Source organism: Saccostrea echinata, unplaced genomic scaffold (genome assembly GCF_033153115.1).
Source record: "Saccostrea echinata isolate AGI-Se365-2 ecotype Australia unplaced genomic scaffold, CSIRO_AGI_Sech_v1 ptg000064l, whole genome shotgun sequence".
Taxonomy (NCBI): Eukaryota; Metazoa; Mollusca; class Bivalvia; order Ostreida; family Ostreidae; genus Saccostrea; species Saccostrea echinata.
The window spans coordinates 6528360-6554454 of NW_026889813.1; the positions used below are offsets into that span (position 1 = coordinate 6528360).

Consider the following 26095-nt stretch of genomic DNA (forward strand, 5'->3'; position numbering starts at 1 on the left):
AAGAGTCTAAGCAGCCTAAAACTGTAGGATGAGTAGCGTTTTAAAAGGATTTTAAAGGAATTTCTTTTTTAGTAACCATGGCAATACTGTTGAAATCAAAAGAGGCCTATGGGCCACAACGCTCACCTGAACCAATATGGCCCTATTATTCTTGGTCAGCAGATTTCTTCCCCTATATATTCATATGTAAAGCTTTGATCGCCTGTCATGGTTGAAACAAACTTGAATCTACAATACCTGAGGATGCTTCCATATCAATATGACTCATCATGGCTTTGTTGTTCTTGAGAAGAAGATTTTTAAAGATATAAAGATATTTCCTATATATGTTTTTTGTAAAACTTTGATCCCCCATTATGGTCCCACCCTACGACTGGAGGATGCTTTGAACAAACTTGAATCTACAATACCTGGGGATGCTTTCATATCAATATGACTACATGTAATTATGGCTTTCCTGTTCGTGAAAAGATTTTTAAAGAGTTTTCCTATATATTCCTATGTAAAACTTTGATCACCCATTGTGGTCCAACCCTACCCCCGGGGGTCATGATTTGAACAAACTTTAATCTACACTACCCGAGGATGATTCCATATCAATATGACTAATTGTGGCTTTGTTGTTTTTGAGAAGATTTTTAAAGATTTTTCCTATATATTCCTATATAAAACTTTGATCCCCAATTGTGGCCCCACCCTACATCCGGGGGTCATGATTTGAACAAATTTGAATCCACACTATGTAATGAAGATTGCTCATAAGTTTAAACTTTTCTGGCCTAATGGTTCTTGAGAAGAAGATTTTTAAAAGATGACACCAAAAATCACCAATTCTTAATTATCTCCCCTTGGAGGACGGCGTGGCCCTTCATTTGAACAAAGTTGAACCCTCTTTAACCAAGGATGCTTTGTGGCAAATTTGGTTGAAATTGGCCCAGTAGTTTTGGAGAAGAAGATGAAATTGTGAAAAGTTTACAACAACGACAATGCCGACGACAACGGACAAATTTCGATCAGAAAAGCTCACTTGAACCTTCAGCTCAAGTGAGCTAAAAATGAATGCCCTAGCTTTTCTCATTCAAAATTATCACCAATGTTAAAGTCATATATGTCGTATTTTTGATAAGTTCAGACTAACTAAAATTAAAGAGATATATCTATTTATTTTATTACTTTATATAAAGATAGGGCTTTCCTGTAAATTACACAATTCAAATCATCACGTTCCAAATATGATAGAAATTTAAAACAATAATCGATTTATTTATTGACTCCCAATTTAATTAACAGACACAGTTTAAATTCAATTTAACTATGGAAACATGGGATTATTAAAGTTCAAAATCGGTCAAAAATTTTAATTTGAACGTAAATAACATATATCATGTTTATCTACACTCTATCTCGTATTTTTATTTTTTAGCTCAGATACGACATATATAGCTTTACATTTTTTGAAAGGTAGGTCAAATTCATTAACCAATATCTGTGACACACTTACTACACTAGTTACTGTTTAGATTACTTTAATTCGCTTGTGTCATTTTTTTTCACACACAATAGTAACTGGAAACTTTGTGTTTAAAGTAATTTTAAAATGAATGTTAAGTTCATTTTTTCCCGTAAAATGTAATGCAAGATACAAATTATACATGTGAAAAAATTATAAATATATTCAGAAAATTTGTTTTGCCTTTTGTTTTGTTTTTTCTTCCTCTTTTTTCTAAAAATACTCGGAGTATTGTTCTTCTTGAGCCTATAACATAAAAAGACCCGTATTGGAGGGTGACCTGGCCCTCGATACTAGTTACAGTGGGAGTGATGGACTCATTTTCTTTTTTTTATTAGAAATTCCCACTGTAAGAAGGGTCATGTTTGTATATGTGTAGGTTACATTACTATTGTTATATAAAAAAAAAATCAATTATATATGCATAAAATTTCCTTTTTTCCAAATTTTTCTTCACTTTCTGAGTTTTATGTATCTATTACTGTGTATTGTGCATATATATATATATATATATATATATATATATATATATATATATATATATATATATATATATATATATATATATATATATATATATGGTTTTATACAGATGTTGGTGGCATTATTAATAATTTATTCCTTTTTGAATATAGTAGTATAAACAGTTGAATTGATGTGATGGAAGAGTAATACGCCCTGTGTACTAAACAATGTTAATTAACGTATCATTTTAGATTGAAATTAATTATCAGTTGATTAAGTGTATTGTCATATTATCTGGGTATTGTCTGTGTATATTACATGTATATAATATTATAAAAATGAATATATATTTAACTAAAAAAATAATAATAATTCATTAACCAATTAGAGAGGTCGTGCCACAGGTAATGTACATGTGAAATATGAAAGCCCTTTATTTAAAAGTTATGCTTCAGGTTTAAGTTTAATTCTTATGTTTCAAAAATATTCTATAAATGGCTTCATATACTTCCTAAATTGTAATAGGAAAAAGTGTGTTATTTCAGTATTTATATATTAAAAGTATGATTTCAGAAATAAAATGACAATTTTCAATGCAAGAAAAAAAGAAATTTTACACAATCATAATGGTAACAAAGAAAAAGTAACAAAAACTAGTATTCAAAAAACAGACTCCTATACAGAGTGGTTCCCAATTACATGTGAACAAGGCAGCTGACATTCACATTAGTTGTTAATTAACTTGCATTATTCCGATTTTTGAACATCATAATAAAAGTTCAAGAGTATACATCAAATAAACAAAGTTTTATAGTAAATGCCCAAAATACACACCAGTAAACTGAAAAAAGGTTTGGTTCCAGATAACATGATTGTGTTTAATGAAGAATTCATATGCAAAATATTTCTCATCATTCTTATTTACAAAATTAGAAACAGACAACTTTTTGACATACTGTACAATATTAAATCATTTATATAGAGACTTTATTCTTCTTTTCACTTAGCCCTCCAACTTTGAAATGAAAGATATTTCATGCACCTTTATTTAAAGAACTTTTTTCTTACCGAAGAAAAGACGTTTCGTTTTGTTACATTTTATATTGCATGCTCTTTATAATCAGGCATTCATCTCAAAGAGTTTCACTTTGATGGATTATTTATGCATTCCTGTATCTACCACATACATATATGTACATTTTTGTGTCTGTAATTTTCATTAATTTATAATGAAATACTACCAGTACTGTTCAAAGTGATTTACATATTTGTAAAGAAATTCGCAATCCCAAAAAATGATCACTATGTGTCATAAGATTAGGAAACAAGTTTTCAAGCACAATGAATTCCAAGAAACAGACCTACATTAAGAGATATTTTTAAGGTTTTATTTTTATTCTGAAAAGATTTGATGCCAAAATAAAAACTGTAGAAATATCTTTACTAGGCAATAATTAAATCTTAGATGTACAAGAACAGTATCTAAAGAATATCCATTTGGGAGAACAGTAGTTCACTGCCTATAAAGTAATTTAAAAATCTGGAGAAAATGGTACAAAATAATGCACAGAAATCATATCCATTTATTGGTTTTATGTTTAAAGGCTTACAAAATATGTTTTAGCAATAAAGTTCTTCACCAGTTTTCATTAAACCAGGGCTGATTTTTCCTGATATTTTTGTCATTGTGTCATTGGCACAGATGTGCTTTAGTTGATATTTGAAACACCTGAGAACAATATTAACTTTCTCTGTTATTGAAATCTGGCATTAAAGAAAATATACCTTCAATACATATACATAGTTCGAAACCACTGATTTCATACAATATCAAAATGTATGTTTTGTCTAAATCTCTGCTCTTAAATTAACATGTATTTTTCATTTGTTTGCTTCCAACAGTACATAGTTGTCTATGTACAATAATTTTAGACTTATATAGCTTAAAATTGTAGTCAAAAACAGAGACTGGTGATGGTTCATAAAAGAAAAAAGAAAAAAAAATCAACAGTGAACTCTGTAAGTCTTTCAACACTGTTCTCCCACAGTGCTCTCATGTGACAGATATTTTTCTTCATTAAAATATACACAAATGTTATGAATTATCACAGACAGGGAAAATATATATAAACGATACTTAAACATTTGAAAATTTAAATTTTCATATGCAAAGGAAATAAAAGTTCTAAAATGTATTGAAAGGGACTTAACATAATATTACACAAAAAACTACATTACATTTATAAGAAAGACTTGCCATAATTACCCAGTTAAAATATTATTAATATTACTGAAAATTCTTAAGTCACTGCATTCTGTGAATCTGCTTCTTTTTCTAAAGCCCATTCATCTTCTGACATGTCTTCATCTTCCTCAGCACCGAGTGCCTTCCTACAAATTTCTACCCCTGTGTCCACTATCATGTAGGGTAAGGAATCTCCCTCCTCCTCAGAGCCTTCCACATTAGTAGAGGATGGATCAGACAAAGCTGAAGACACATTAGATTCAATGACATTTTCTTGAAAATTTCGATCTGGAACCCTACTTACTTGTTCACTATAATTTGTACTTGTGGGAGTTTGCTGTTCTTGTGGTGATTTTTCCTTTCTGAATATCAGTTTTAGTGAATGACTGTTGTTAGTGGGTGAGAAGGAGCAAGTCATGGAAGGGAGTTCATCACGGTTATCACAGTTACGAAGTTTCTGGTTTGATCTATCACAAAATGATGAATTAGCACTATGGCTGTAACTTCTGGTTAATTCTGGTTTTGAAATGAATGGGTTTGTATTGATTTCTATGTTACTTAAAGTCCTTGGTCTATGGTGCTGTTTCGGGGTATTGAAAATTGATCCAGAACCAAGGTAATTGTTTTGTTCTGTTTTCTGGTTCTGAAGACACTCTGTCTTGTAATCCTCCAAGATCCTGCTCCAGAGTTGATCTGGATCTGGATTGGTGTCTGGAATACCTGAGGGTAAACTCATAATCTCTTTATCATTAACAGGAACTTTTCCAATGACAAACACATCAGAGTCAGAAAATGCTGGTTTCATCTGAGATTCTTCTATCACATATTCTTGGTTAGATGTCTGAAGAACCTGAATTCTTCCTTCTTCATATACTGTTGTGGAGCTTGACATTTTGCAAGTATTAATATGCTGATTAGGAGAAAGGAAAGTTGAAACAGCATGCTCATTTTGGGGAATGTTAATTTTTTTCTTGTTCTGGTTATCATCTGAAACAAACCCAACTGGAATTGCATACATTGGTAAATCCCCATGACTTTGCAAATATGGTTTTTCTAATTGCTGACTCCTCAATTCCCCTGTTTTTATGGAGGAAACTTCTGCACTTGTTACTTCTTGCTCTTTGTTACTTTGTATATGATTTGCTTGAATAGTGGAAGTCTCATCATTGGACTTTGATAAAGAAAAAACATGAGAATTTGGTTGAGGAACTAATGACTCACTAGAACAAAAACTGAAATGTATATCCACAACTTCACTGGCTTTAACTTGAGGACCAGGTATCAGATGAATGCTGTTATTGACTGTATTATCCTGGGTTACAAATGTAGGTATTTGATCAGTTTTAGAAGCACTGGGTTGAATAGTGTTGTAATCTTCAAGAAATTCATAAACTTCTTCAGGTATTGATATATCCCCTGGTACGTTATGGCTTGTTCCTACTCCCTGCTGTACAGAGTGTCCTCCAACCAAAGCTGCACTATCATCACAGAAATGAAGCCTTTGAGATCCATCATCTTCAAAGACAACTTTATTTTCTAACTCTGATACAGCTTCCTTCAGCTCATCATTGATGCTTTTGGGAACATTTATGACATCAATACCCATGGTATATTCATTAGACTCAGCTGTATTATTCATGACAATTATCTGCATTCCACCTTTCTGGTCTGCTACATCTTCTTGGCACTTTTCCTTGCATCTCTTTGGCGTTTCATTCAAATGACTCTCTTGATGTTTGGGTTTTGTTGATGGAAAGATCCCTAGAGTCTTTGCAATGATCTGAAGAAGATCCCTCCCATTCTCTGGACTAACTGAATCTAGCTCGGGTGGTTTTCTAATTACAACATCGTCATCTGCATATGTTAAAATCTCTTCATTTGAAGGAATTGTAAAAGTTGGCTTGTTATGTTCTAAATTTTTGGGGTCAACTGGTTTTGGATACACTATGACTTCTTCTACAGCATTGTCAGAAGTATCTCTTTTTTCACTGCAAGATTGTGTTAAATTTTTGCTCTGGTTTTCTTTGTGATAAGTAATGTTATTAGACTTGCAAACAGTTTTTGAATCTCTAGAAACATTTTCCAGACTTTCAAATAAATTTTTCCTTCCTGAATTCTGTTTTTGAGTCAAGGGTTTAGGGTTTGGAACATTTTTGTGCTTATTTTCCAACCTCTTAAGGCACTTCAGGATGAAAGAGGATCTTGGATACATGATTTTATCTGTTGCTGTTGGTATGTCTGTCTGCAATCCCACTGTCACACTATATGAAGGCTTTGTGGCATCATCTTTTAGCTTGGTTTTAGTGAATTCTGATTCATCTGAAAACGTGTCACTTGATACATCTATTGCATCTAAGAAATGTCTTTCACCAAGAGTTTTGTTTGGAGATTTTAGGGGTGACACAACTTCTGTCGTAGGAAATTTCTCAGATGAATTTTCAACTTTGCTTGGGGTGCAAGGTTTTGAATTTTGTTCAGTCAGTTGTGATTTTACTAAAACATTTTCACGCTCAAAATTATTCTCCTTATTAAGTTCATTAGTGTTATTGACATTATCCTTCATAGGCCCCTTGGTGCTATTAAAGTGAATATCATCCGAGTTACTTAAAGATGGGCATTCCAAGACTGCCAGTGAACTACCTTCTTCAACACTTGGACAACTTCTATTTAACTCTTCTACAGTCATCAGAACAGGTGGTTCTATATCATGGTTGATTTCATCCCTCAAAATGTAGATATCCTCCTGTATTCTGCCCACTGCATCAACTACTTTCTCCAAAACTGGGGGTTCATCTATTAGAGAATGCACATCTTCTTCTTCTACAACATCCTGTAATACCCGAGACCCATTTTCTTTCAAAACATGTTTGATAAGAGACTTTGGAGTCTTGTAGTCTGTTGGTAGATGAACTTTTGCAACAAGACCTAAATGAAAGAAATGCTGTTCTTTCTCATCTAGAGAGTCATACTGTACTAAAACGTCTAAACTTGCATTTCTATAGTCACTACTTCTTGTTATGCAGAAGTTAAAGTCATACAAAGATTTCCTTCTTGTCTTCAACTTTCCTTTTTTGTCCTTTCTGAAATCTAGACTGGTATCTGAAAACCTTCTGTTAATAAGTGTGATCATTTTTGGCTTATTTGGGACTGGTTTCTGTTTCTTCTTTTTCTTTGTTTGTAGAGGCACTGGTTTCTCTAGTCTCTTTGGCCTCAACACTTTCTGTGTGAGATTCCTTGTCAGTCTTATCATGCATGGAACTTTATTGTGTTTTCGAAGCAGCTCAGTTGTTTTGAACTGCTTATCACAAACTCTACACTTTGGAATTCGTTCAGTTCTGGGTTTCTTTTTGATCACTTTCACTTCAGATACAGACTTGACATATGTTTCAGAATTTTTTGCCTTTGAAGGGATTTGAGAATCAGATTCTAGTTTATGATCTCTTTCATTTTGAACTTCTTTTTGATTTTCACAGTCATGATTCTTTTCAATTTCTTGAAAGTTAGAAGAATTTTCATTTTTTGACTCTTTTTCGCCATTTGATAAACATTTGTTTACTGCTGCTGCTGAAGTTAATTGCTCTAAATGATACCCAATAATTTGTTCATCATTTTGGGAATTTAAACATTCTTTTGATTTTAGTTTATCTTCACCATTACTATTAATGGTGGCTAGTTCATTGACATCAGCACTGTGTTTCAAATTTTCAGAGGTATTAGAATATTTTCTTTCTTCAGTTAAGGTGCCTTGTTCACTTGCAACTGCTTGCTCACTTTCTGCAGAGTTTTTAAGCTCAACAAAATTAGAAACAGGAGAAAAACTGAACTTTGGTGCTTTGTTTGCATCACAATTTGTTGCTGTGTCAGCAATTTTTGAATTACATGAATCTTTTCTGGATTTTTCGTCAACTGGCCTTTGTTCATTCAAATCTTCACCTATAACCTACTCAAAGAGAAAATGAAATTATACCAGATTTATTTCATTTGGTTATGTCAAGGAGTCCGACAATATCACAATCATGCTGATGGACATCATATTCCATTACATAGCAGTTTTACTTCATGTTTTCATTACACATTGTAAAACATCATATGTCATGCACTATATCTTATTTCCTTTCATATTTAGACATCATTTAAAACCTAAAGTAAAGACAATTATAAATACATATACAAATATATGTACAGTCACTCTACAAGAAAATGAGTATTAACAGATACCTGTGAAATGAGATCAAACTCATCCACTGGATTTCCTGTTTTCTGCACCACCTCACTGGATGTGTCAGAAGAAAGGACCACTGTGACTGTCACACCATCACTTCCCACTAGCCTGACTTCACTAGGAATAACACCTGGATTAACACTTGGCAAAACACTAGGCAGAACAACAGGATTAACACTAGTAGTGTTCAGTTCTTCCTGAGTGGCCATAGTCTGTTGCAATGAAAATTAATAAAAGTTTTCAAACATCTTAGATTTGTTTTCATTCATGAAAATTAACAAGAGGCCCACGGGCCTTATAGGTTACCTGAGTATCATGTAACAACTTTGCAACAATTAAATTGGGTTCACGTTTTAAACCAGAGGCCATGAAATTCACAATTTCGAAAGAGGCACACTTGCTTATCAAAACTTTACATTTAGTTTGCTTACTTAATACCCAGAAGCAGAGCAGAGGATTATCAAAGAATTATTGCATTTTCACAATGTAATCATTAGAGCCCTGCCCTAACACCAGAACCCTGACCCAGGGGCCATAAAATTCACAATTTTGGAAGAGGCACCCTTACTCATCATAACTATACTCTTAGTTCATTGGTTTAGAACCCAGGAGAAAAGATTTTCAAAGAATTATTGCATTTTTACTATGTAATCATTAGAGCCCTGCCCTAACACCCGAACTCCTGACCCTGGGGTCAAGAAATTCTCAATTTTGGAGAAGGCACCCTTACTCATCATAACTATGCATTCAGTTTGTTTGCTGAATACCCTGGAACTGAGAAGTAGATTATCAAAGAATTAATGCATTTTCACTATGTAATCATTAGAGCCCTGCTCTAACACCAGAACTCTGACCCAGGGACCATAAAATTCACAATTTTGGAAGAGGCACCCTTACTCATCATAACTATACTCTTAGTTCATTGGCTTAATACCCAGGAGAAAAGGAGAAGATTGTCAAAGATTTATTGCATTTTTACTAGTAATCATTAAAGCCCCGTCCTAACACCAGAACCCCTGATCCAGGGACCATGAAATTCACTAAGTACGAAGAGGCACCCTTACTCATCATAACTATGCATTCAGTTTGTTTGCCCTGGATAAGAGAAGAAGATTTTTACAGAAATAATGCATTTTTACTATATATTCAACAGAGCTCTGCCCTAGCAGCAGAACCCCTGAACCTGGGGCTATGAATTTCACAATTTAGGTACATGTAGAGGGCTCAATGCTTATAACAATCATGCAAACAGTTTGCCTGCTTGATGTCCAGGAGTAAAGAAGAAGATTTTTAAAGATTGCATTAATTTTGATGGTTTTAGCCCCACTCCTCAGGCACCAAGAGGGTAAGGGTCATGAATTTCACAATTTTTACTCCCTCTCGCCCACAGATGCTATATGCCAAATTTGAAATTGGTTCCATGGTTCCAGAGAAAAAGCTGAAAATGTTCAAATGTTAACGCAAGATGGACAATGCGCACCAACGGACAAAAAAAGATAGCAATAAGTAACCTGAGTAAACTCAGGTGACCTAAAAATCGTACATGTGTAAAGGGGCTTGGACACAGATTTGAAGTTCACATTTTCTAAAATTTTCTAAATAATATGATGACTTATATGTTACTAGAGCATTTCACAAAGAAATATATTAGAAGTGTGTTAAGTAAATTCTTTTATCTGGAAATTATTAAAACTAAATTTTTTGGGACAAGCTTGATTGACATATATCCTTGCATCTCACAAAGTAGATTTTATCCATAACACTTAAAAGAAGAAATTTTGTTGTGTATCAATGAAAAATATGAAAACTATAATCCAGAAAGTTCAGAGTAGAAATGCGAGAAAGCAAAACCAGCTCACCAGTATTGTCAGTCCGTGCTCAGTGATGTGTGCAAACTAAACAAATTGAACACACCCAGTAAAACATAAACACAATGAAAGAGCTCATGGTCTGTTTACAAACACAGGAGTTTGACCTGATGTTATGGAGAAAGTCTTTGTCACTGAATTCTTAGAATATTCATGTAAGTTCAAATCATTAAACCTAGGTGATTTTTTGAATAAGAATAGACATTTAAAATTGTAAACAATGCAACTGTGTCCAGGCCCCTTTCAGAGGTTACTTGATATTTGAATACTGTTGGGGAAATACATGGATGTTTTTAATGAAAACACAAAAGGATAAAATTAATTTTGCATGTCAAACATGCATTTTGTTCATATTCACAATTGAAAGTTCATCTATGAGTTAGAAAATTGGCAAAAAAATTCAAACGTTTTAATTCTATATCTGTATATATAGAAATATATTTCTTTTCTCATTTCCACCCTTTGGACTAAGACATAACTCAGGATTTCATTTTTATAAAACAAAAATTAATTTACATTTTAATTGCTGCAGCAAGCTTCTTCACTGCAAACTTCAATGGTCTTCAAAGCCTGAATTGTTCTTAACAAACAGATAATTTGATAAATTGCATTCTGCATACCTGTGGCTGCAAGTTTTCAACTATTCCAACAGTTGAAAGGATGTACTCGTCATTGGATGAGCATCCCTGTGTATTGTTTTTGCAAATTTCAAATGAAGCTTGCAGGTGGCCTTTCTCAGTGTTGACGTTAACTGGTCCACAAAGTGTCGTTGGAGCATGGTTTACAAATGCTTCTGTTAAAATAAATTAATTCTTACATGATATGAAAATATTTGGGAAAATGAAGGGAGGGAAGATATAATAGTCTGAATTAAGTCTGACCTTGCCCAGACGAGGTCAAGGTGATTTCCTGAGAAGGTAGTTGGTGATACTCCTCTGTTGTGAGGCTTATGGGAGGTGTATGGAGACTACGATCCTCGTCAATGGGGGGAGTTGAGGATACCTGCTCAACTCGTACCACATGCATCTGTTACATAAATAGAGTAAATTTACAATAAATTTTTATCAACATAATACCATGGAAGAATATTTTTTTCTATGTCCTCTAAAAAAAGGAAAAGAGGTAAATTAATATGCTGTAATCATCACTATACAAATTGCAGTCAAGATCCATGTTTGTCTCTTTGCTTTTTATAAGTTTAAATATTAAGCTCTTATTGGCCTATCATGTAATCAAAAGTTGCTTTGTTTATTGATCCCGTATTTGACATCTGCACACATAGTTTATAAAATGTATAACAACATCCACCTGAGTAACCTTCACTCTGATGTTCTTCAGAAGAGTTTTTTCCCCTCTACAATCCAGTGAAAAATTTTGTCACCACAATATGACTCCATGAAAAAGATCCCTCACTGCTCAATGGCCCTGAGTGCCGAGTATAGGTTAAAATTTGCAGCTCTCCACCAGCAAGTGGTGGTGTCTCCATATGAGTGAAAAATTCTCGAGAGGGACGTTCAACAAGAAAGAAACAAACAAAACCATCCTAGCCTCAATAGGTTATGGCTTCATCAAACTTGAATCCACAATAAGCGGGGATTCTGAATATCAATGTGACAAACATGGCCTTGAAATTCTGGTCCCGGGGCCATAAAACTCAGACGAGCTCACTTTTGATCTCAGTCTCACTTTTCCACTATTAATTCCTTTGCATTGGTAAAAGTGAGACTGAGATCAAAAGTAAGCTCATCTTAGTTTCATGGCCCTGAAGCCTGTACTACAAAAAGATTTTTTATTGTTCTCCTCAATATACATGTACATGTATTATATAAAATTGTATCCCCAATTTTAACCTACCAAAGTCATGTGTCCATAATTCTAACAAAGTTGAAACATGATATAGGAAATGTAATAGGAATGTTTACATATCAATGTGATTTGGTGTCATCCTGCTACTCTCAAATATGGAGAAAAAAAATCCTATATATTCGAATGTAAAATGCATACTCCTTTCTAAAAACCAAGGGCCTTAAATATGTATGTACTCTTAAGTTTTTTTCCCTCTTGATATTCCAAATGAATATCTGATCCCTTATTTTAGCCCAACCTAATTCCCAAGGTCATGGTTTGTGGCTATTTCCTATCCCCACGGGCCATGATTAGAACAAACTTCAATCTGCACTAACTGAGGATGTTTACATATATAAAATTTTGATCCCCAAATGGGGTATCACCCGAAGGCCATAATTTCTCCACTATATTAAGGTGGCTCTGCTGTTCTTCATCAGAAGATTTTTACAGATTTTTTCATATATATTCCTGTGCAAAACTTTCATTCCCTATCTTGGCTGCAAATTAATGTGAAAAGTTTACAATGATGATAATGATACCTTCAGTGACATACAACAGACAATTTTTTATCAGAAAAGCTCACTTGAGCCTTCAGCTTTAACCTATTCACTCTTCACTCATATGGAAAATGTAGTTCAGAAACATTCAAAGCAAGATTCATCAGTGGTAGTGTGCATCCCTTTCCACACTTATTTTCAGTTCATCCACATATCTGATTAAACATCTCACATGGTTCTTTTTAATAATTTAACTGCAATTTTGCTATAAATCGTCTTGTTTTGAGTTGTTGTATCAAAATTATATGAACTTTGTTTAAATGTTATTTTTAAATTCATTCTTCTTGCGTAGATCTTTTATGCAGACGAACAGAAAATGAGTGCCGAAGAGAAACACCATAACGACATTGATAACATCCTTGCCATACGTGTGGCAATAGACGAGACCCAACCTTGTATTTATTTTAATATTTGAAAAAGTACTGCATATATCTAAATGAAATTCTAAGGCAAAAGTTTTTCTCAAAATAAATAGAGATATAAGTATATAAAATTTTGTTGATAACATTCGATTACTAAATATTTTATAGCAGTTGTGATATTACTTTACAATCAATCCACATACTGTAAACGTGGAAATTTTGACGATGTGCTAATTTTGACTATATTGACGATTTTTCTTTCCTCGTCAAAATTTCCACTCGTCAAACTTCATATCATATATATAGCGTCACACCAGACATATTGACCGTTGTACAACTTTATCGCTTAATTTTCTCGGCTTCCCCCATTAAAACTAGATCAAGGTTACTGTTTATTTTTTTGTAAATAGTTATGAAAACATATAATCACAGTTTTAAAAACCGTTGAGTATGTCATATACTATTATTACCCATGGTCACAACATTCTAACTTTGCGTAATTATCACGCCGTGTTTGACCTACTTTGTCACCTCAGGCAATCGGTCTCGTATAATGAAAACAAAGACTAGTACAAAGAGCAATTAATTCAATCAAATCTTATACACTGTAGATGGTTTTTACAAGCAAAATTAAATTTTATTGATGAGAACGCTTGTAAATGAGTTCCCGAGGAAGTCGCGGTCCTTGCATGCTTATTATAACATCGTGAACTCGCACAGATCTACGGCTTAATCGTAGAGTGACGTTCTCAAGTAAACTGAGCCAATGTTTCCATCAAGTGTTTGGTCCTCTAGCTTCTGGCGAACTTACTCTGAGTACTAGTTTTGAAACTTTTTTTTTTTAAGGAGTTCTTTGTATTCATTTTTGTTTTAATCTTGTGAAATCAAAGATATACATAACTCTTGATTAAATATTTCGTCAAAATTAACACTCGTCAATTTTCGTAAACAAAAAATCGTCAATTTTTCAACTCGTCAAAATAACCACGTTTACAGTAACTGGTCCCAAACTACTGCCTAAAGCTGGGGGAGGTCATTTGGAAGTAAAGTTGAACCTACACTAACTGAGGATGCCTCCATATTTCTCTGACTAATCATGTCTTTAGAAGATTTTTAAAGATTTTTTTCTTATATATTTCTATGTAAATATTTGATCTTCTATTGTGTCCCCACCCTACTCCCAGGGGATATGATTTGAACAAACTTAAATCTAAACTACCTGAGGATGCTTCTGTATTAATATGAGTAATCATAGCTTTGCTGTTCTTGAGAACAAGATTTTTAAAGACATTTAAAGATATTTCCTATATACTCCTATGTATAACTTTGATCTGTTGTGGCCTCACCCTACCCCTGGGTCATGATTTGAACAAACTGGAATCTACATTACCTGAGGATGCCTCCATATAAATATGTATTTATCATGGCTTTGCTGTTCTTGAGAAGATTTTAAGAATATTTCCTATATATTCACATGTATAACTTAGACTTCCTGTTGTGGCCCACTTAAGTCCTTTACCCCCCCCCCCCCCAGCCTTTGACTCAGGTGAGCTAAAAATAAATCAAAATAATGCACTGTTTGACTTCATCTAATTTGTATATTAAGCTTGAATGTATACTTCATGCAAATATACTCAACAAAAAAAGTTAAGGGCCACTTAATTTTTTTAAAAATTTTAAAAACTGTGACTATATTATGTTGTATCTTTTGCCTTATCTGGGTTTCCATACATGTTCATGAATTGTTATTCAAACACACTCTTGAATTGTGCTCTTTTCTCGGGATTTTCGGTTATTGAAAGTTTGGCATTATCCACATTCCTGTGATATTGGTTGTCTTGTATACACACTGGCAAACTTCAAAAGGAACAAGATTCGACTATTTGTCTAATATTACTTGCTTTTTGCCCTTTAGTAAGTTATCATGCCTCAAAGAAGACATCTGACAGTAGAGGAAGCCGCAAGGGCCATTGGAATGCTAGAAGCTGGATGCTCACAACGTCAAGTTGGTGCGCAACTGGGTGTAAGTCATTCTGTAATCGGACGTTTGTTGGAACGATATGAACAGACTAATAGCGTCAAACGGAGACCTAAAAGTGGTCGCCCAAAAAGTACAACTGTCAGACAAGATAGACAAATAGCACTACTTGCCAAGAGAAATCGAATGTCATCAGCAGTTGCACTCAACAGAGAGCTGACAGTAGCAACAGGTATACGGATCTCCGCACAAACCTTACGAAACAGACTTCATGATGCGGGATTGCGTGCCAGAAGACCTGCAGTGCGCCCACCTTTGACCGTGGAGCATCGCAACCGTCACCTCCAGTTTGCTCAAGACCATGTCAACTGGGACCATCATCATATCCAAGGAGTGTTATGGACTGATGAATCCAGATTTTGTCTAGATTTCAATGATGGCCGTAGGCGTGTGTGGAGGAAGAAAAACGAGCGATTCAGGGACTGTTGCGTTGCTGAACGTGACCGGTTTGGTTGTGGGTCAGTCATGGTTTGGGCAGGTATAAGTTACGACGGTTCCACAGACCTCTATGTCATAAGGAATGGATCTCTCACCGGTGTCCGTTACAGGGATGAGATCCTTGCACCTATTGTAAGACCTTACGCTGGCGCTATCGGTGATAATTTCATTTTGATGGATGACAATGCCAGGCCCCACCGTGCGAGAGTGGTCAACCATTATTTGGAAGAGGAAACAATCGAGAGAATGGATTGGCCAGCAAAATCGCCTGACCTTAATCCAATAGAGCATACATGGGACATGCTCCAGAAACAAATTTTAGAAAGGCAAAACCAGCCTAACACGCTCCGTGAACTTGAAATTGCTCTTGTTGAGGAATGGTCAAGAATTCCCCAGGATAACTTCCGGAATTTAATTAACAGTTTTCCAAATCGATGCAGGGAAGTGATAAGGGCTAGAGGTGGTCACACAAGATACTGAAAAGAAAGTTTGGACTGTTCATGCATTAAAACCCTCAAAGCCCTGTTTGGTTTTCCTTTTGAAATCTTGTGTTGTTGGATATTCTCCTTGTTTTTCCAACTGCATGTTGTTCAGTTGTTCATTATTGGAAATTTATTATTGTTTAACGTTTAATGTATCATTTGTTTCCACTAGATTTACGAAATATCTTGCATAAAATAAATTTCTCTACTTGGCCCTTAACTTTTTTTGTTGAGTGTACATCAGAGGTAAGTAAAGATACAATTTTATATATATTTTTTTATATATTATTTATATTTATTTTGGTAACCCCCCTCTTTTTCATTAACATAGACCTCTCATGCCAATGTAAATATACTTACCCCATCTGATCCATCTATGGAGGAGTAATTAGGAAATCCAGGTCCTCCATATTCTTCCATACTACACAACACTGGTTCACCCTGGTTATACAACCAATCTGGATTACCTCCATCTGGTATCACCTCGGTTTCAACATCTACAAAATACAGTTGAAATTCGGTATCACAAACACTAATATCTCAAATACCAGGGATATGTTGAAGTGAGTTGGGAAGTCCCAACCACTTTTTCTCAAATGTATTTCAACCTTGATATCTTAAATCCCTAGATATCTTAAAAAGAACATGAAGAGTCTGTTCAAATGAAAGATATTTAAAAAAACATATGAAAAGGACAACAGGTTTGAAATCAGGTTGTCATGCCACCTAATGTCAAGAAATTTCAAGTGGTTGCTCTGTGCATATTATGACCCTAATGGCCCAGATTAAAATTCATTTTATTGTATATTTTCAAAATTTAGCAAATGCACCAGATTTTTTGCATATTTATGAATATAAGATAAAAAAATTCAATGAAACATATGTCAATCTTCATCAATGTTCATACATACACAATAAATATCCCATAAATCATTGTGTCTGCATAACAGTCCTCATACCTATATCAGTCATTCTACGATAAATGGACCAATTCAGAGTAAAAACATGAAAAAAAATAATTGTTTCAAATAGCAAAATGAACATCATAATTCTCTAAAGGACCTATCAGTGAACTTGAAAACAAAGAATTGTCCACAAATTTGATACCGTTAACTTTTTACAACAATTTCAAGATACCATTGATTTTAAGGTAATGTTACGGAAGTTAATGCTTGATCAAGCCTTATTATTTTTAAACAAAGCTGAATTTGACCAATTTTTCGTTTCTGATGTTCAGTAAAGAACACTTAAGTATGATTCATGAAGTCTCGCATGAATCCGAATTTAAATTAAATTTTCGGGAAAAATATCGTTACGGAAGTTAATCGTTACGGAAGTTAATTCCCAGCAATTAAAGTTAAAATTCTCTACAATAGTTAAAATCAAAGTTTGGTTTAGGGTATTAAACAAAAGTATGAAGCATTTCGCTCCCAAAATGATCAAAAATTTTATACCTTAAATGCAAAAACTTTCCTGAATTACCGTTACGGAAGTTAATTTTTTAAGAGAGACAACTGTTTTTGTTTAATTCATTTTATTATGTCGAAAATGTAAACGTGTAAAATTGCTGACTCGCAACTAGAATCGATGATATAAGGTTCCGTGGTCACTTTCAGATAAGTTTCAGTTCTTTTTGAAATCTGCATTCTATGCGTGAAATTTAAAACAAAATCATTACGGAAGTTAATCGATTTTAAGCGACATGCTTATAAATTCGCATGAAAGGAGATCTATACATTTCTTTGCGAGAAGTGGTTTGATTTCTTTTTATATAGGATAAAAGACATTTTTTTACATTCATTGCACTCTATTCGAAACGATTTTACGGCTGAAAATTTCATCTTGAAATTTGTATATAAATGAAGTGACATTAAGATTTGCAGTGGAATATGTTTTTCAACATTACATTATGTTCATATCAAAACTTTAACTGCATAAATATCGGTGAATATTTACAAAACCATGTGTGTATTTTAAGTCTTAGAGCTGAAATCGACCTTTAGATTTATAATTAAGATATTACAACGGTAAATTTGCAAGCATCATGAAAAATTCTTAATTGGTCATGTTTTTGTAGAATGACTGATATATCCATGCAAACTGAAGTACAAATATGCAAGGTTGCACAACCATAAAACTTCGAGAATATTTTTTTCTAGACAGACAGAAAAACAAAGGGATGGACAGTTATACATTCCAAACAGTCAAACCCCATTATCTCAAACTTGATGGGACCAATAAAAAACTTCAAGATATCTGAGAGTATATCAAGGGTAAAATACTCGAAGAAGTGGTTGGGACTTCCAAATCACTTCAACATATCCATGGTATTCAAGAAATTGGTGTATGAGATACTGAAGTTTAACTGTAATTCTTGATAAATGAATATATACTGACTCTGTAGCTGCTGTGCTTGCTGCCTTTGTTGCTCCTGTTGCTGCTTGTGCAAAGTTTGAGCTGCTTTCAGCAACGACTCAATTTGATTGGTGGCAATATCATCCCCCTTTGCATCCCGTAGCTGTTGAAGTTGATGTTCAAAATTCTCTAAATCTGGATTGGGTTGTCCCAGTGACTGGGATTTTGGAACAAATGGCTTGTTACATGGCTGTTTGACATGCTCTTTCATCTCTTCAAGGGTGTTGAAGACAGATTTACAAATGAGACAGTTGAGAGGGTTTTCTTTCTTCTGTCGTTTTTTGCTTGTCCCGGCTTTTGCTGCATGCTTTAAATGACAAGAGTTTGAAAATTGTAACTACTGAAAATACTATTATTAACATTCTTTGATTTATACTGTTTATAGCTTTGATTTCAATCAGGTTTATTTACAATTTCCAAAAAAACCTGTGTTTGCTCTTCATTGAACTTGTGATTTTAGTTTTAGTAAATCATTTTATATGTACAGGGCTCGACATTAACTTTTTTTCCTACTTGTCCATTCGGACAAGTGACCAAGACATTTACTTGTCCGAACTTCAATTTCACTTGTCCGAAAAATTTTCAATAAATATCTAATACTGTCAACTGGAAAACTAAAATTAAGTCTATTACACATGACATGTGCTTGATTGATTCGAGATGTTATTGATGAATACAACAAACACATAAAAGGAAATTTTATCTGGTCTTTCTGGTCTGACAACAACATAAATGTCCACAAGTGAACCAAACTTCGTCAAGTTCGTAAGTTCCATGTCTTTTCAGTAGTATGCAATTAGTGAACTTCGATCCCGATCGAATGTGAACTCAATTAATAGCGATCCCTATTGGGATCGAAGTACCGTTTTTATGTACAGCTTCCGTCTTGAAACTACCAATTAACTTTCAACAGTCTTTTTTTTTTTTAATTATTTAGAGACTACTTTACATTAAAATGCACTTGTCCAATCGGACAAGTGCCCAACAATATTCACTTGTCCGTAATTTTTTTTCACTGGTACCGGAGAAGCGGACAAGCATTAATGTCGAGCCCTAATGTACACAGTATACACAATGAAAAATATACATTCTAAATAAAAATCAATAGCCTGAAAAGCTTCAATGGCATCAAACATGAAAAATATTTTTTAAAATTATTTTTGAATTTGATATAAACATGATAAAATTTTAATTTTAATTTTAAAATAAAACAAAATTTGACAATTACAGTTTGGGGTCCTTTTTACTGAGAAATTAGCAAAAGTTGAAGAACAAGAAAATAAAGCTGCACAGTAATCGGGAATAATTACACTTACAAAACATCTTATATGACTGAATCTACTACATGTTCATATACTAACAAACCATCTTTCCATGGGCCTTTAAAGTCACCTGTTTCTGCTTTTAATCTACTTTTTTGTAAAACTTGAGCACAATATCAAAGGCCCTTGGTCAAAATTTTGAAGGTCTGTGGAAATCTGAATTTACACTGCATTGGGATCATTCAAATTTGTAGTCCTAATCTCTGGATGATTAAAAAATCTTTTATATTACAGTTAAGTAGACAATGACTCCTCCCGTCCCTAAACTTCACTAAAATAGATTCGAAAAAATTCAGAACATAATTATAATTTTTGTGCAGTTTGACAATTTGTAGCCTGAGTTTCTGGAAAAAGAATATTAAATTTTACATCTACTTGCTAGACCCATTTTATGGCATGGCCCTACCTTAGGACCCTTAATTTAAATGAGTCAAAATATTTGATACACATGATACATGGGGATCCTTGTATGGTGTATGTTTAATTTGATAATTTGTAACCTTGTAGTTCTGAAGACAAATATTTTACAGATTAAAATATAATTCTGAAAGTAAAAAAAAAAAATGTTTAGGGGCATGGCATGAATCGAACAACTACATAGCAATGTTTGCATGCATATATACTTACAAAATGAAATTTCATATTTACCTCTGCAGGGTATTCCCTTTTGCTTGTACCATTTGGTGATGGCGATACATCTTTGCTTTTTGGTGGAGCTTCTTTTTTGCAGCTCTTACTATGACGCCATCTTTGAATAGGGTCATAGAACTTGGCCATGCAATGGCGACATGTAAAGATCTGTTTCTCTGTATTGCTGAGATTATGGCAAGGGTGTTCTGACATGATGCCTAGTTTCTGTAATGTGTAGTTAAGTCCCTTAAATAATAACATGAATAAAATTCTTTTGCATTGAAAAATCCCACTAAAGGTTAAAAAAAAAATGTACAAAATCTTCAATATTTTATTGTCAAAAAGGCAAGGTAATAAAATTTCATTATGTTCTCATCTTTGTGATCAGCTTTAGCGGATCACTGTTGATTCCATGTGAGGTAGATCTATATATATATGGCAAGTGTAACCATTTGAGCACACAACATGACAGACTACTTTTGTTTACTATGCACCAACTGCTTCATGCAAATCTATCATAAAATGTTAAGTACTTAGAAGCTTTTCTATTTAATTCATTTACTTTGAGAAACAAATGTTTATATAGTCACATGGTGAATAAACTTTTCTTTGTATGTGCAAGAATTTCATTAACTCTCAAAAAGGAAGTATTCCATTTCCATTTAGAGTGAAGTTTGATCATTTCTTATTGCTGTTTTAAGTAAGTCAAACTCACACAGGGTGTTTCATAATATATGTTACATTTTAAAATCTAATTATTTTTCTTACCTATCATAATTCTATTACAAGCTATATATCATTTTAAACATCAAATCCTGCATTTTTATTCCATGCGAAGAAGTCAAGGAAATCATGGCATCACAATGATTTTTTGTGACATAAACGCCGATGTCATATTTGAATTTTTTTTGAAATGGACTTATCAACATATTACTGAATTGCAAAGCTGTTTTTTTTTTTTTTTTTTTTGCAATATATGTCGCCAATATTCATTCAGAAGTTGGAGGAAATATTCCAAAGGAATGGAAGCTTTTTAGGATGCTTATCAGAAGGCTAGTAACAAGGATAAAGGACAGGGACAAGGGTAAGATGCGATTAATGACACGGTACTCCAGAAAGCCTGAGGAATTCAATAACCGAAGATTTAAATGGTGGAGTGGAGACTTAGATAGTTTAGCAAATTCCTGAGAAAAGTGTCAGATAAATGTTTTCAGAAATTGATCATGGCAATACATGTATCAGCATTTCCAGCATATATTGAACTTTGAAATATGACATGAAGTTATCAGCGTACAAATTTTCAATAATGCAAAGCCCCAAGAAAAAAGTTTGATCTCTGCATTCGCCAATCTCAATCTTTGTGCCCTTTTCTGTAAGGTTCTCTAGGAACATGGTCTACAATCCTAGACTAGAAACTGAATGAGCTCAAAAGAAAAATTATCCATCAAATGAGGATTGTCTAAGCAAAAATGTGTGACAAGGTTATACAAATTTCGAGAAGCAACTTTCATTTGTAGTTGAAATAGTGGAGATCATTTAGAACATGTAATGTGGGCGTTTGACGTTGTGAAATTCAACGTAACATAAATAACGTAATTTAGAAATTTCACTAATTTTCATTAATGTTTGAGATTTTGTCCAATGTGTAATATTTAAGTTGGTAATTGTACATAATGAATCATATAGATACATGCATCAAGTTGATAAAAACACTTGTCTGTATCTTTTTCTTGTGTTTGTGAAATTGAAGATTCAAAATGTAACATATATTATGAAACACCCTGTACATTGGTTCATTCATTTATTAGGTAAACTTTTATTGACTGTTCTATACATTCTGTGCCATTACATAGGCCACAAGCTTGACATCTGAATATTACACTTTCCGATCACTTCCTTTAAAAGGAATGCCAACAGTTTCTCTTTTCAATTCCTTAGAATTGTGAATATCTTAGAAAAATATAAATGAATATATGTCTTCTACATTGAAGGCTGTATGACATAAAAGAATTGCATTCAGTGAAAGCAAACATCACATGGGTTTGACTTCCAGAGAGTCATTTACTCACAGGTATGGCTAAGGTGCCAATTTATCAATATTGTTTTATTAGGCTCTGGATTATCTTCAAATATCAAGTGCATCTAAGGACTCATTTTGGTTGTTATAATGTATGTGTTATAATGTATGATTTATTATTCTATTTTTTTATTAAAGTTTTTCTCTCTGACCACTCTTTCCAATGCACCTCAAACCATCTAACAGTGATCTAAAAGACACATATCAATCAAACATCTCTTACAATTTCGGAAAGTAATTGCACTAAAATTGGACACACAATATGATAATGACAGAAAAAAATAAACTACACAAAAATATACATTGATCCCTACAATTACTTCCTAATTCCTTTAAGGCTGTAATTAAATGCTCCTAAATAAAATTTTGTATTTTTAATATATTCGATCAGTGCATATTATCTATTCAAGATATATTACTAAAGTCAGGTACTCTTCACACAATTGCTCCAAAGAAAATAGTTCCATTCATGATCAGTAGATAAAACATTACAACAAATATTAAGAATAATCAAGTATATTTAATACGTTAAAGAAAACAAAATTAACGTTAAAAGATTTTAAGAAAATCACTTTTTCCCCAGAAAAGCAAATAAAAAGTTTTCATATTCCTACGCTCGCTGCCTCCTCAGTCTTTTTCACGAAAATATATAGGTCACACTTCGATTGATAATGATAAATCTTTTCACCAATTATATTACTGTCATGATTACTGTTCGTTAATTGCCGTATATTTTCTTTTGAGTTAGAATGTTAATCATTAACTGTGTGTGTGTTTTTTCTCTCTTTTTTTAAATAACGGAATGGTTATTATGGTTAAACACTTCTCGGCAAAGCAACGTGATTTTCCGAGCTCGGAAAGATCTTCGCACGTGTGTAGACCTAGGCTATTTGGTCTTGCAAGAACAGGTGTGTGCACCGTTCCCTAGTGACGCTTAGATCAGTAGACTGGGTATCAGTACTTGCTACGGACATAAAGAAGTTTAGAACTATACACCAGTTTCATAACAAGTGCAGGTTTTTTACTCCAGGTGAAGCCCTAGACTGGGCTAGAGGGGCTGAGTTATGGTCATCGATCTAACACGAAAATGTACTATTTTTGTAAATAAAAACATTTCTAGAAACAAAAATGAAGTTTATCTTCAAAACGTCTGTATATTCAAAATCAGTATATGGTGGAGGAATATTCAGTGATGCTCCATAGCCACAACCGATCTCGCGCTTTCCTTTGCGTTTGACAACGGCCGTCAATGCATCACTGGACGAGTTCATTGATTACTCTAAAAGGTGACAGGTTGGACCATCTTTAACATCTGCCTATACTTTGAGTGATAGTACTTTTTAATAGCACAAAATCAAAAAATAAATTAAAATCTATCCTTGATAGATCTATAGTTTTGCTATTTATAAAAATGGGCTATCTTTGATAATCCATAACGGCTTGGACTTGTTTTGATTTTTCTTTTTACAGAAGATTCTATCATTGGAAAGTTAGATGGTACACATGTAGCACAGGCCCATAGTACGCGGGATTTTTTGGGAGTCCCCCCCCCCCCTTCACTTTGAAAACGTTGCTATAGGCCTGTAACATGCTATTTGGATTAAATATTCCTGAAAATGAGTGAGGCGTTAAATACATTTTTAAAATTATACGATTAATTATATTTAGTTTATGTTCTATGTGAAATTAAAACTATTTTTATGCATGTGCAACTTTGTGATAAAGTCACTACATGCAAGTAACGTTATATATGTACACGCAGTTTGTTTCCTACTATATGCATATTTTATTCAACAAAAGATGTTGAAACTCAGTAGCCTAAATATTATGTCATTTTAGGATATTTATGTATATGGCACTTTTATAGTTGACTTTCTACAGCTCGAGTATCTCTGACGTTTTGTCAGTAAATACTTGTTTTTTTATTAGAAATCATCTGAACACAATGAAAATTCGAATAAATTAAAAGTCGAATATCTTGGATATGGGGTAACCCATATCTATTCTTGTTTAAAACAATCATTTGGTCTTCTTCATGTAGGTTGGATACCCTGACAATGAAGGTTTTTTTTATTTGGTTCATGACCATGAACCATAATTCCAAGAACCAAAGAAATGAAATTTTTAGTTTTCTTGACTACTTAAATTTAGGGAGTTGTCTGCTTCTGTATATAATTGTATTTTAATGCAGTCAGCAGTGACAGGTGCCCGGGGTAGTCTTATACTTCATAAAACATATATATCTCAAAAATCACTCAAAGCCTAAAATCGGACAAGTTTTTAAGTTAAACTATAAACTGAAAACATGAGTTGTCAATCAAATTACTTAAATATGGCCAAAATTGATGCAATTGTTAATGGACACCAAGTTGCCGATGTAAAAATTTAGAGTTACTCCCCTTGATATATGGGTAGATGTTAATATTTTGCAAATCAAAGCGCTAAACATGGAAATAAAAAATCCCCATATGCAATGATAGGTTTTAGCCACTGTTCTTCACTATAAAATATACTCACTCTTATGTTTTCCAACCCATTGGGCAAGACTTCTCGTTCACACCAAATCTAACTCTCGGAACGCTTCTGTATTGTTCTCCAAATCCGGGAAGATTCCTGAGGCATAGATGGCGCTGTTTTTTAATGTGTGCCATTTATCTTTTAAAATGTAGTAAAATATTTTTTTTTTTTTAAGGAATTGCGTTTATAGAATACTATGTAATTCTCTTTATGTGTATTTTTTAAAAATAAATAATAAGATTATGTCTTCAATTTTTCGACACTACAAATGTGCAAAGAACGACAACTCTTTATATTTACAGTGGTGGATCATACATTTGTACACCGAATTTGGGATCTTTGTTCCTCTAACAATTTAGGAGACGAATTCCATTATCTTTTAGAATGTGCTTTTTTTTCAAAAGAGAACAAAAAAACTTGTTCCAAATATTTTTTATGCTAACCCTAATGTTATCAAATTTCATGACCTGTCAGGGGCGTCGGCAAGTATTTGACATTGGGGAGGCGAACTGGATCGAAAAGGGGGGGGGGGGGAGGTCCTTACCAACTTTTGTGAAATACATGTAAACTAAGTAATTAAAGTTTCCGCCAATATCTTAATATTTTCCCATTACGTCAATAGCCTGGAGGTATTTTCTGATAAATAAAGAACAATTAACTGATTAAACATGCAACCAAAAAAATTTTATGTGTTTCAAGTTACATATACTATAAATAAAACGAAACCAAAATATTTTTAAATAACTAGGAGCTAGTTTTTTTTTTTCCCGAAACAGCATAGAAAGAACTTTGAAGGGTTTATGACGAGGTAAAGATTAAAATACATATAATTTTCTATTATTGTATGATATTTATTGTTATTTGCCGAAAGAATGCATAATTATGAAATTTAAAATGAATAGGTTGATTAATCCTTCACAATCCCTCCATTTTTAAAATGCAGAATTAAATATGTAAAACAGTATGACATCATAAAAAATCAACTGAAGTTGTTTTAAATATATAGTAATTTTTACCCAGTACTTTAGTATTTTGCTCTAATTTAATAGCTTATAACTTCGATTCATCAAAGATTTACAAACATCGATCGACCAATTCA

At 33.3% G+C, this 26095-nt stretch overlaps 1 protein-coding gene across 1 annotated transcript; it reads right to left on the minus strand.

Annotated features, from left to right (window-relative positions):
- Positions 1-2509: 2509 nt before the first annotated feature.
- Positions 2510-25065, minus strand: LOC133175643 (uncharacterized). Its single transcript, XM_061310757.1, has 8 exons — positions 24997-25065; positions 20421-20627; positions 18433-18757; positions 16396-16532; positions 11192-11336; positions 10931-11103; positions 8439-8654; positions 2510-8160 (listed from the first exon to the last, which is right to left on the minus strand). The coding sequence occupies exons 2-8, from the start codon at positions 20613-20615 to the stop codon at positions 4276-4278; spliced, it is 5076 nt and encodes a 1691-aa protein (XP_061166741.1). The 5' UTR covers positions 20616-20627; positions 24997-25065; the 3' UTR covers positions 2510-4275.
- Positions 25066-26095: the final 1030 nt, after the last annotated feature.

Excerpts from the sequence above, each read along its gene's own strand:
- LOC133175643 (XM_061310757.1), bottom strand. The coding sequence starts at position 20,615 with ATGTCAGAACACCCTTGCCATAATCTCAGCAATACAGAGAAACAGATC. Across the intron at positions 18,758-20,420 it reads AAAGGGAATACCCTGCAGAG|CATGCAGCAAAAGCCGGGAC; the intron begins GTAAATATGAAA and ends TGTCATTTAAAG. Across the intron at positions 16,533-18,432 it reads GCAAGCACAGCAGCTACAGA|ATGTTGAAACCGAGGTGATA; the intron begins GTCAGTATATAT and ends TGTATTTTGTAG.